This window comes from Tinamus guttatus, unplaced genomic scaffold (genome assembly GCF_059628265.1).
Source record: "Tinamus guttatus ecotype Peru unplaced genomic scaffold, ASM5962826v1 Tinamus_guttatus_pri_ptg000732l, whole genome shotgun sequence".
Classification (NCBI taxonomy): Eukaryota; Metazoa; Chordata; class Aves; order Tinamiformes; family Tinamidae; genus Tinamus; species Tinamus guttatus.
Genome location: NW_028289266.1, coordinates 1,791,796 through 1,803,932, shown reverse-complemented (window position 1 = coordinate 1,803,932; position 12,137 = coordinate 1,791,796). Strand labels below are relative to the sequence as shown.

At 46.5% G+C, this 12,137-nt stretch overlaps 2 protein-coding genes across 2 annotated transcripts; both read left to right on the top strand.

Moving 5' to 3' along the window:
- The first annotated feature begins 2,022 nt into the window (after positions 1 to 2,022).
- On the top strand, positions 2,023 to 4,596 carry GH1 (growth hormone 1). Its single transcript, XM_010227792.2, has 4 exons — positions 2,023 to 2,106; positions 2,307 to 2,423; positions 2,822 to 2,983; positions 4,378 to 4,596. Exons 1-4 carry the CDS (start codon positions 2,023 to 2,025, stop codon positions 4,576 to 4,578), a joined length of 564 nt encoding a protein of 187 aa, XP_010226094.2. The 3' UTR covers positions 4,579 to 4,596.
- A 195-nt stretch (positions 4,597 to 4,791) lies between these two features.
- RDM1 (RAD52 motif containing 1) lies at positions 4,792 to 11,099 on the top strand. The gene is made up of 7 exons (XM_088537156.1): positions 4,792 to 4,878; positions 5,504 to 5,683; positions 5,802 to 5,924; positions 6,437 to 6,599; positions 7,121 to 7,219; positions 8,648 to 8,736; positions 10,645 to 11,099. Exons 1-7 carry the CDS (start codon positions 4,792 to 4,794, stop codon positions 10,747 to 10,749), a joined length of 846 nt encoding a protein of 281 aa, XP_088393282.1. The 3' UTR covers positions 10,750 to 11,099.
- The last annotated feature ends 1,038 nt before the right edge of the window (positions 11,100 to 12,137 follow it).

The window sequence follows — 12,137 nt, the reverse complement described above, 5'->3', positions numbered from 1 at the left end:
TGCCCAGCTGGAGAGGTGAGGAACCTCCTGGAGCTCTTGGATCTGCATTTGCAATGGGCCGGTTGGTACCCAGAGAAGCACACGGGTAGGAGCGCACTTCATCAAGCCCCTGCTAGGTGAACCGGCTCCCTCGGGTGATTTTATTCTGTACGTCTTTGGAAACAGCCCCTCTGTGTTTTACATTTCACATTCTCCCAACAGAGAGTTTTGCAAATGACTTTTTCAGTTCAGTGCTTAAATAGTTGTATCAGGAAAATTACATTTGTCCTGTGTTTTTAATTCCAGATGTAAATAAATGAATACATTGGCTGAAGCTGTGAATCAAACCATTACCTCAAAGGACAATAGATGTCTTGGAGTTTTTTTTAAAAAAAAAAAATCAAAATTTCCTTCTTCCACCAAAACTATTTGCTAATTTTGTGAAGTTATGGTAGCATGAAAGAAGCTACATGGTAGACAAATAATTCACCTTGCAGAATCCATACAGCTCTACAATATAATGGGAAAAAAATCCCACTTGCTTTCTGTCAGAGGTTTTCCAAATTGACCAATTTGTCATGTTAATTGTGGATCAGAGCCTACCTGGAGCAGGCAGGAAACCAGGTGGGTTTTCTATCCAATGTGGGAAATTCCATTGCGTAAAAGAGCAGATCTGTTTTGGGTTGGGTCTTCCAATGATGATAAGACCTTTATTTGCAATAAACAGCAGAATATGGAGAAATCATTCAGCACTAATTTTATCCCTAGGCAAACATCCTCCCCAACCTTTACATCTGTGTATAAATGACTACAATTAGGTAGCACCATTGTGAACACATGTACATTTATGCATGGGGAAGATATAGAGAGGTTGTTGTGATCATGGACACATAATATACATTTTAAACAGAACCCCTACTATATAAGGGGTGGCTCAACAGTTACCAGACCTAGATGCCAGGAAGAAACATTGATTTTCAAGTAACACCTGAGCAACTCACCAGTCAGAAATGGCTCCAGGTATTTTTCTTTATTTCAATTTTAAAGGAGTTCCTGCATGCCTGGGGTGGTGGGAGATATCGTACACACGAGATGGTGGTGTGGTGGGCCATATACATTCAGTGAGAGCCCTAAATCAAAATGTGTAACTTATAAATCAATGAAATGGAATATAATTCCCTACAGTGTGACTTTAATGAATTGATGTAGATAATCATTAGCCAAAACTCATTGAGGCTCAAGAAAGGCTTGTGAAGATGAAGAACAAGGGGAGCTGATGTTATGGTAGTTATTACTAACAAAAATTCTGGCAGTGATATTAGAACTCACATTCAAGGCTTAAGCCAGGGGTCAGGATGATGTCTAATGCAGACGTCCTACATGCTCCAGGGTATTCCTCCACCCAAAAGTATTTGGCTGAGCTTATCTTTGTGGTCTCAGTAAGCATAGATGGACACTTGCATGGCTTAAAACCTTTAGGCTTGACCAAGACCACCAAGTCTGACAGGCGTGTCCATCAGAGAACAAAAGTACTTTAGTGCCAGCCTGGGCAAGGAAATAGCTCTTGTCCCAGTGGAAGCAGGCAGCAGGTGAAGTAAAACAAGGGTAAAGTGAGTTATTTCCAAACGCTCACCTCCCTGGGATTCATGATGATCATGTTAGCAAAAAACAGCAGGAATGCGCTCTAGTTTTCAAGGAACAATGATGACTTCAGCCAGGAAAATAGCCCTTGTAACTGGGAGTAGAATGAGATTTGAGGGCATGTCAAGAGAGAAAGGAGGGATTTTCACTTGTCTTAGGGGAGCTACGGATCTAAGTCTACTTATGGAGCCAAGGTGTCCATCAAGGTGAGCCCTCAGGTAGCAAGGACAGAAGAGGGCGAGTAGAAATTCACAGGTGCCACGCACTCCTCTGCACAGTCACTAAGGAACTACTAACCCCTCTCTCCTTCTCTTTGCTGTAGGGTCATGGTTTTCTCCTCTCTTCATCGCTGTGATCACACTGGGATTGCAGTGGCCAAAGGAAGCTGCAACCTTCCCGGCCATGCCCCTTTCCAACCTGTTTGCCAACGCCGTGCTGAGGGCTCAGCACCTTCACCTCCTGGCTGCCGAGACATACAAAGAGTTTGTAAGTGTTGCGGTATCGAGGCATCGACTCTTCATTTTGTCAGTGGTTTGGGGACTGTGCCGGGGCTGTGTCAACCCAGAGCCTCTATAAGTTCCTAGGAACAAAGACATTTTTAAGCATTGGTGTCTTCTCTATCGGTTTAGAGTGAGTAAAAGGAGTCACAAGGGGATCAAAAGAGTGTATTTGGGATGTCCCCACAGGAACGCACCTATATTCCGGAGGACCAGAGACACACCAACAAAAACTCCCAGTCAGCATTTTGTTACTCAGAAACCATTCCTGCTCCCACAGGGAAGGATGATGCCCAGCAGAAATCAGTAAGTTGTCTCCCCCAGGCAAGCTGATTTTAAGAGCTCAACTGTGTTTCAATATGGGACCAGAGGATTTCCACCTGTAAGGTTTAACATCTCCAGCACTTCCTGAGGTACTGTTCTTCCTCTCCCACTTTACTGTGCACACTCTGCATGGAGAAAGATTCTTCTGGATTAGGCTATAAATCATATTCCCATACCAAGGAGGAGATAAAAATACTGTCTGCACAGGACAGTTTTTTGGGTAGCACTTCTCAGCTCACAAACAGATTTGTATCTGCCAAAGCTGCAGAAGCACTGGCATATCTGGGTCACCTTTGGGCTGTTTCAGAGGGATGGGGACACACAGGTAACTCCACAACTCATCTACAAAGCTCTGATCAGTTTTTTTTTTTTCATTTCAGGACATGGAGCTTCTTCGGTTTTCACTGGTTCTTATCCAGTCCTGGTTGACTCCAGTGCAATACCTAAGCAAGGTGTTCACAAACAATCTGGTTTTTGGCACCTCAGACAGAGTCTATGAAAAACTAAAGGACCTAGAAGAAGGGATCCAAGCTCTGATGAGGGTAAGTTGCAGCATGTGTCATGATTACTGGGTACTAGAGATCTCCTGGACTCATGGCATGGAGCTTTCAGGGTCTTCCCCAGGACCCAGAGACCATGGAAAGCTCCCCACCTCCACTCTAAAGACCAGACTCTTTGTCTTTGTTTATCTTAATCAAACCATGGCACTCCACTGCACATATTTCTTCATGGGCAACATAAGAAAATACATAACGTCAATAACACTGCTCTAACCACTCAGGTAACAGCACAGACTAGGAAGGTGATCTTCAACATAACTTTAATGACATTTTATGGAAACAAACCCTTTAAGTTTATGTACAGGTGGAAGCTCTTACTTTGATATCTCTCTCTTAAATGAGATTTTCAGGAATACAGCATCTAGACAGCACACAGAAAGAGAATGATCTTCAGAAAGGGCATTCCATTTCCTTTTTTTTGTCTTTTTTAAATGAAATTGCTTATTGCCTACCAGGATCCCCTGTCAGATGAGTTCACCCCATAAGTAAATCTACCTGTCAGTACCACAATGTAGCTAGAGCTCTTGAGAACTTGATCTCTGAGAAATGAGTCCAAAAACTTATTTACAGTTTCAAGTACCTAAACAACCCTGAAAGCCAAGCCCTGACAGAAAAAGGAGATATTCTGCCCTGGTGCTTCAGCTGGAGAAAGGTATCATTTGCATTTCCAGATTTTGGTCTCCATTTGATATGTTCTAGGGTGTTGGAAAGTGGCATAGAGAAACTAAACAAATAATTGTATCATGTCCGTTCAAGCCACTAGTTTAGTTAATCAAAAAGGTGTTGTTTTTACTGTGTCAGATACTGAGCAAAGTGAGGCAGGAGCAGTAGCAAGTTGCAGATCTCTGATCTCCAGATGCACGAAGCTGGGTCTGGGTTAGAGTTTTGTGCACTGGGAAAGTGGGAGAAGAAACAGAGTTATTTGCCCGGTTCCCCATCTCCTTAGCTCAGGTTTGCTATGGGAAAATCCTGAGCATTTCCAAGTTTTGGGAGACCCCAGAAGACACCAGCTGCAGCATGTGGGCCGGCTCACTCTGTGCTGAATCTTTCACATGCATGAAACTGGTTGGATAACCATCCCTGCGCCAGGACCATTCCTGTAAACACATAGCTTACCAGAAAGTAGTTGGATATATGAGGGCCTTAGAGAGAAAAAGAAGCCAAAAAAGGTAAGAAAACAAGGGAAAAACAAAAACAAAAGTTCCTTTAGAGCTATGTGGCAAAAAGAACTTGAAACTGCCCCAAAAACAGTGAAGAAGGGTGGAAGGAATGGTGGACAGGGGAAGCGCCATGCGAGAGATTCCCTGTCTGTCCCCCTCCGGCCTCCTCCATCCCTCCCCGCCCCGTCCCTGCTAATGCCCAGCACCTCCTGGCAGGAGCTGGATGACCGGAGCCCTCGTGGGCCGCCGCTCCTCAAATCCACCTATGACAAATTCGACATCCACCTGCGCAATGAGGACGCCCTGCTCAAGAACTACGGGTTGCTCTCCTGCTTCAAGAAGGACCTGCACAAGGTGGAGACCTACCTGAAGGTGATGAAGTGCCGCCGCTTCGGCGAGAGCAACTGCACCTTCTGAGGGGGGAGGCCAAGGGGGGAGACCCCCGTGTTCCAGCATGGGCACTGGTTTGGCCTGAGGAGAATAAAGCCGCTACCCACTGAGCTTGTGTCTGTCTCGCTGTGCCGCCTTCACCACCGCCGCCGCCATGAGACACCCCTTCCCCGCGGAGAGCGGCGGGGGCCGGGCCGAGCCGAGGGGGCCGGGCCGCAGCTTCTTCCCTTCCTTCCCAGCATGGCGGAGGTGCTGGAGTTCCGCGTGCCGGCAGCGAGCGCCCAGACGCTGCTGGTCTGGGGGCTGGAGGCGGTGCCAGGGCTGGAGGTGAGGAGAGACCCCCGGGGCCGCATCCTCCCCGTGGAGGACGTGCTGCGTCCTCCCCTGTGGCGCCATTTTCTCCCAGTGCGCCGATAAGATTTCATTGTTTTCAGTTTTTTGTTATTATTTCATGGTTTCTTTGGGCCCAGCGTGGCCCCAAGGGGTAGCAGGGGACACCCACTCCTGCTTTCAACCCCATCCCCAGTGTCTGGGTCCAGTGAAATGCTCAAGGAGCAGGAATAAAGTCAGTCTATCTGTGTCAAGAGAGCTGGTCTGAAGCCAAGCAGTGGGTGAGACGGTCTGGGATGAGGATAATTCTGGGGACAGAAGACCCAATGTCCTGTCTTTCACCACAACTGAGAGGCAGGATAATATTGGGAATGAGATACTGGCAGGGTGAGGGGTTTGGATGTACTTTTGTGGGGAGAAAAGATGTTATCTGCCTGATACTCATATCTGGTCCCCCTGATTATTCCAGGGATTGCTGCTGCTGTACAGTAAGAATAGCACCAAAACATTGCTTGTTTTCTAAGTAATCAGGTCTTGGGAGTTGTCCTGTTCCTGCTGCTCATACCCCGGAGCAGCTGCAGGTGATCCTCAAAAGACCCGTGTTTCCCTTGCTTTTCCTCAGCACTCCCTGTTTTCAGCATTTTCCAAGTTTGGGCCGCTCTACTCGGTGCGCACGCACAGAAACGCTGCCGTGGCAGGGCCTGGTTATTACGCTGTGCTGAAGTTTTATTCCTCCAGAGCTGCCCACAGAGCCCAGCGCGCGTGCAACGGGCAAAGGCTCTTCCAGAAATCTCCCTTGAAGGTCAGTGAAGTGGCAACGGGTATGAAACCTCCTCTCTCCCGGAGCCACCAGTGGTGTGTCCGCAGTGGGAACCCGGGAAGCAAAGCCTGGATAACCAGGGTTCTTCTCTCCCTAACAGGTCTGTGTTTGCACCAAGCAGAGAGCATTCCAGATGCCGGTGCTGGCTCTCAACAGCAACAAATGCCAAGAACTGGCCAACCACTACCTTGGCTTTAACGGCTGGTCCAGTCGCATCATCACAGTAAGGGGCCTTTTCTGTCCATCCGTTGTTCCTCCCTTCTCTCATCCCATGTTCTAAATTGGAGCAGTTGGTGGAATGAACAGAACTGTCCTCAAATCATTGTCGCTAAGAAAGACAGCCACAGGAGCAGCGTTTTGGACCACAAGTGAGGATGCTCTGAAAGCCCAGGGACAGAAGAGGGTTGTGGGCAAGGGCACGGGCTGGGTTTCTGTTCATACAAATGGGGCAGGTCTAATGTGGCTGCGTTTAAAGCAGTGCCAGAACCTGACAATAGTCTTCATGTGCTGAGAGTGTTTGAAATGACTAAGATGGGGTTCAGGGACGCCAAGATGTTTCTGCATGAGAGTCAAAACAGTGAACATCCCTGCTGTGTCTCTGTAGTGTGTTATTGGCCAAGAATCACACACTGTGCAGAGAAGATCTGCACTATGCATAGACCTAGGTGCTCACTATATCCTTTTTCTATTTAATTGTCCTATTTAATCATAATTATTTTGTGGTCTTCCCGACAGCTGCAGAATGTTTCTGGCTTTGATAATGAGAATGAGGAGATGGGAAAGACCTTACAGAAGCGATCCCTTAAATACCTGTGTGCTGTGGAAGTGACAATTCCCACCCACGGGGTACGCAGCAGGGGAGTTGGCCTCGCTGAGGCTGACATAGAAAATGGTGAAGGTAGGCTGGCTCTCCTTGCATTTTGGGAATCTGATGTAATATCTCTATTTAACTGGAGACAGGAATGTGCAAGGGCCTTTTGAGCTGCTGTGCTCTACAGCAAGGCATCCTAAGTGTGCCTGTTTCCTCTCTATGTCGCACCACTGCTTTCTCTTACCTGTAGAATTATTCATTTCCCATTACAGCTGCCTTTGATGTGAGCATGCTGTGCAATTCCCAAGAGATCCTGAGCTTGTGGCACAGCTCAGATGCCTGCTGGGTCATCTCCCCTGCCTGGTGCCTTGGGCAGGGTGTTGTTGTAGGGCTGAGGATGTGCTGCTTTGCCTGGATTGGCACACAGAGCCCTTGTTAGGACACTGCCAATTACTTACAAAGCATAAGCAGCTTTCTCATCAGATCCATATCACTGTGTTTGGTTCCCAGAGGAATTTCACATATGTTTTGTAGCACGAGTGAGTTTGTTTGCTTTCATATGCAGAGTGTCATCCTAACATCAATAACCTGTGGCTCCTTTGGTTTAGATCCTCTTGAGTTTGTCACAGCCACAAGAAGAGTTCAGAAACTTGCAGCTGGGAAAGCTTTATCCAGCGCTTTTCAGAAGATACTCCTCGTGGTTTTAGGTAAGACTTGCTTTTGTGTTAAGTACTAGGGTGTTTGGGCTGATGACTTTATAACTTTCATGAAAATGAATGTGAGTTCATTTTCCCAGAACCTTGCTTAGGATTCAGTGGAGTTTGGGGGTCTCAGTGGTGGTATGCAGTGATTTAATGGAGTGGTCCCGCCACATGAGCTGTGTGAGTGAAAGGAAACAAACTGATCTTTCATTTGTGAAATGCTTAATAGCATTGTAGATGCATATGCTGAATACAGAGGTGAACACATTCCAGGGGCAGCATTACCCAACCCACAGCACGTTGCCTGTTCCTGTCTGATTCCTGGCCGGGCAGCGCTCACAGTCCATGCCTCGCTGTTGTACACAGTGTTCTGCCTTAGGGGCTAATATCAGTACAGTTTGTAATATAGAAACTGGCTCTGTGTCTAGAAACAGCCCTCTCTGCTTTCTGTGGGATCTAGGTGCTGTGCTCTCTGAGCTCTTAGATGACTCCTTTTTATGTAATATCTGAGTACTCCAGCCTGTTATGTATTTATCTCGTCAGGACATACCCTCATGTGGTCACCTCAATGTTGCTCTCCTTAATTTAACACAGTGGAGCCCTTCCCAGTAAGGGACTTCATGCTGAGTCACTGGTAGAGCAGGAACCTGCTCTGTTGAATCCAGCAGGATTTAAATACCTGTCAGATTCTTCCCATGGATTCTTTGAGACATCCTTTAGAAAGATGCATCTCTGGACTCGGATGTTTTGCAGTGCTGCCTGCCTTCTGACCCACTGCATAACAGAGACCAACAATTATCATGCTGCTGCTTCATCTATTCTGCTTCTTCACTTTAAATTTCCTTTTCATTTAGTCACAGCCTTTTGATTTCCTGCAGAGAAGACAGGCACGTAGGCCTGAGAAAAAGGCAACTCTGCAGATTCGCAGCAGGCCGTTTAAGTTGTGCTGTACAGTAACTACCACTTTTCTCCTCCATGCCTCATAATTAACATCACAAACCCTTCACTTCCTTCCTTACTGGGTGCTTTCAGAACTGTAACAGTCCTTGTAGTGATACAGCCCAACCCTGCTCCTGTCAGAGCTTGCTTGACAGTAGAAGCAAGATCTGCCCCTCTGTTTCTGTACCCAACCATGACAGGAGTCATGAGCTCTGTCCACATCCATAGTGACACTGCAGGCAGGAAGCACTGCCCAAACCAGTACGGGAAGTTTAGTGTTTCACAGTAAAATGTTTGTATTATGTAAGAGAACAAATCACCTAGAGCCCATGGTCTGTTATGGGAGAATAAAATGGCCCTATTCTATCAACAGTCATTCTGAACAATGAGCAGATTCATTCTGTTTAGTCACACCCTGAGAAGGGGTTTGAGTTGTATTTGTTCTTTTTATACCCCGTTGTGTCTCTGGTTGTTCATTCTGTGTGTTTGACTCAGACACCGGTAAAGTGGCTGTGGAGTACAACTGCACCCAAGAGGAGCCCACAGACTCTTTAACAGAAGAGGAACTGAAGGGGCTTATTCAGGTAAACCCAGGGGGCATTTAGCTTTGTATGACAGCTGTGTGAGACATCTAGAGAGGAGGGATATGGTGGTTTTTACTATTATATCCTCAGAAATTCTCTTTTTGTGCCATGACCTAAACTTGAAATCCAGAAAGTAATCGCATCTTGGAATTCTACAGCACACTAAGGTTTTAGGATTCTTAACTTCTTGGGTATCTTTGTGCAGAGTTGTGTGTATATTTAAATAGCACAGGAAAATGAGCAGTTGGATGATGTGAGCTGACAGGTCCTGCACATGACAATGTCCAGGCCTGCTTTCTCATAGAATGCGAGAGAGTGAAAATCCCAACAAAGTTAGAGTAATCTAAAGCAAATTATTTCTAATAAATTCTTAAATAAATGAAACTCTTCATCAGAAAAGAATTTCACAAATTCATTCTGGAGTACTGTGTGCAGTTCTGGGCTCCCCAGTACAAGAAGGACATTGAGCTTTTAGAGAGGGTCCAGTGTAGCACCACAAAGATAATGAAGGGACTGGAGCATTTATTGTATGGGGAAAGACTAAGCGAGCTGGGCCTGTTTAGTCTGGAGAAGGCTGAGGAGACTTGATCAACATGTTCAAGAACCTGAGGGATGAATATAGGGAGGATGGGGCCAGGCTCTTCTCCGTGGTGGCCGGTGACAGGATGAGGGGTAATGGGTGAAAGTTGAAACCCAGAAAGTTCCACCTCCATGTGAGGAAGAACTTCTTTACTGTGAGGGTGACAGAGCCCTGGAACGGGCTGCTCAGAGAGGCTGTAGAATCTCCTTCTCTGGAGATCTTCAAACCGGCCTGAATGCGACCGGGTGCCCTCCGCTCTGGGTGTCCCTGCTGGAGCAGGGGCTTAGATTGGATGATCTCTAGAGGTCCCTTCCAACCTCAACCATTCTGTGACTCTGTGATTCTTACCTCAGAGGGAATGCTTGTTAAGAGGCTGTGTGAAATCCCTGCAGTTAATCATGGGATCTGTTAGCAGGCAAAGAACAAACATATCCAGGTGCAATAATAAAACTTATCATCCTGCTCAACGAGCTAGAGTTCTGCCTTTGCGCACACCAAGTCCTGAGTGGGGGATTTTCATCTTGCTTAGTTTGACAGCAGTTATTTACCAGGAAAGGTCACTGATACAGTGCTCTTCTGAAAGCAAGCATCAGCCTCACATGATGTGTCAGCAATGTGCGGTACAGTGTCCAACTCCTGCAATTTGCATTAAGGAAATGTCTAATGAACCTTGTGACACATTACCCCATTTCATGACATTGAGTCACCTGGTATCTGCGGACAGAGCTATCTTCCTTTCTTGCGGCAAAGTAACCCTAAAATGTGAGGTATTTTTGTGTGTGAAGTAACTAATATCCATCAGAAGTATCAGTAGCGAGGAAGAAATTTCTGCTGTTTTGTGCTCTGTGCATTTTCTTCTGCCCCTTTTAACTACTTTTATTTGAACACACAGGGAAGTGACCTAATATTAAATGGCCATTAGAGAAGCGTGCAGCAAAGTGAGGCAGGAAACCTGCTGCTTCTCAAACCTCCATTTACCAGAAGCCACCCCTCGCTCCCCCTGCAGTCTCGCCTTCCTGGGGATGGTGCCTGGGAGTGATCTGGTGTTGTCTTCTCAAGGCATGTACCAGCCCCATGCAAATAGCTAACACAGGAATTCAGAACAACTTGAATGGCAGGAGAACTGCGGGGTGCCCTTTCGGTTCATTGCCTTGTGATTTTGGTCAGTCATTCTGAAATAGAAATGTTCCTGAGTTTGTAGATTCCTGTTCCTGATTTGTACAGACGCTGTCTCTTGCACATGGTAACAAATATATTTTGTTTCAAGATGCAGAGGAAGTTAGAATATGTGGTACAGAAACTAATTCAATCTTCATTTTTCTTCTCAGGTCAATGAATTGTCCTTGGACCAGACTGACTTTGAAGAAGAAGAAGTTTTGTCTGATCTCAGCTTTGATGATAACCTCCCTCAACAGGAGGCACTGTCTAATTAGTGCAGCCCAGTCTTCAGCTATTTTGCAAAGTGCTGCAGTATCTGATTGAGATTGAAAGTCTAAAGCTGTGAAATGACATGTGCCTCTTATCCAACACTTTCTCCAAATATGTAATGGTGAAAGAAATGGCCAATAAACCTAGTGTTACTAAAATTAAGACCCAAAATGTATACTGTTTTTGGAGAACAAAGCGTTTTCCTGTCAACTTATCCAGGTCAGCTATATATGGAAGTGAGCTTGGCTGCATGATTATTATTTAGACAGCATACCAGATGTGTATAGCGCTTAAAAATAAAACAAATGGGTCCTTCCTGGTATTGCTACAGTACAGGTTAGATCTGATCCACAAGAGAGCGACAGAGACAGTAGAAAGAGCTTCTGCCAGCAGGAGTAGCTGTAGGTCTTAGCCATGTGCGCCGAGACGCGGGGAAAAAAAACGGATTGCTCTAGGTGAAATTTCTCTTAAAGAGATAAGCCTAAGCTGAGCCGTCGAACCAAGGAGCTGGGACATTTTTGTGATGTAAAGCAAAGGTTCTTTTTCAAGCTGTGAACATATGTTTTTCTTTAAATCAAGTGAAATTGTATTTTGTAGCTCTCTGTGTAGTAAATGAACCTCAGAGTCAGGATCTTCAGTGGAATGGTACGCCAAGGTCTCCAAATCAGGTGTGTGTTGAGGGATATAATTATGGTTTGGTTATAAGTCTCTGCTCAGATCTTTTTACTTCTGCGATTAGAATTAGGTGGTTGAGATGTGGGAGACCCTAGGGAAAATGCGCACCGCTTGGCAAGATTTTTAGTCAGGAAGGCGCAAAGATGAAATGAGATCCAGAGGCTGGTAGCCAAGGTCAGAAGAGGAGTTACAAGGGGAGTGACATACGGTGCTTTCTGGGTGGAAATAACCAAGTGCTAGAACAAACGTCCGGTGGCTGCGGTAGATCCTTCACCAGATCCTCCACCCCATGCTCCGAGTGCTCCTCCTGCTTGGAAAACAAAACACTGCAGCATGGCTACGAGCTACCAAGCTGCCCCCTTGGTTGGAAAGACCAGGGGGCTGGTGTGAAGTTAGAGCCTGGCATCTCCCTGCCACCTGTCCACGTTGAGGAGCCCATGAGGAGCCCCAGGCCACGTTGAGGCCCAGCTGGCACAAGGAGCTGGCAGGAATAGGCCGCCTCCATCCAACCATCCATTTGCAGAGCAACTGTGCTTGCCTGGAGCTGTGGGGTCAGGATCCCATCCTCCATGTCGACTACACATCAAATTTAGGGTTTTTAAAGAGGAAGAAGCATTGTGATCTGCGGGACAGGGCAGGGGAGGCCGGCAGGGCCTACCTGTTGCCTCCAGGCCTGTGGCACCTGTTGCCTGGCAACGCCGCCCACCCCTCGGGCGCC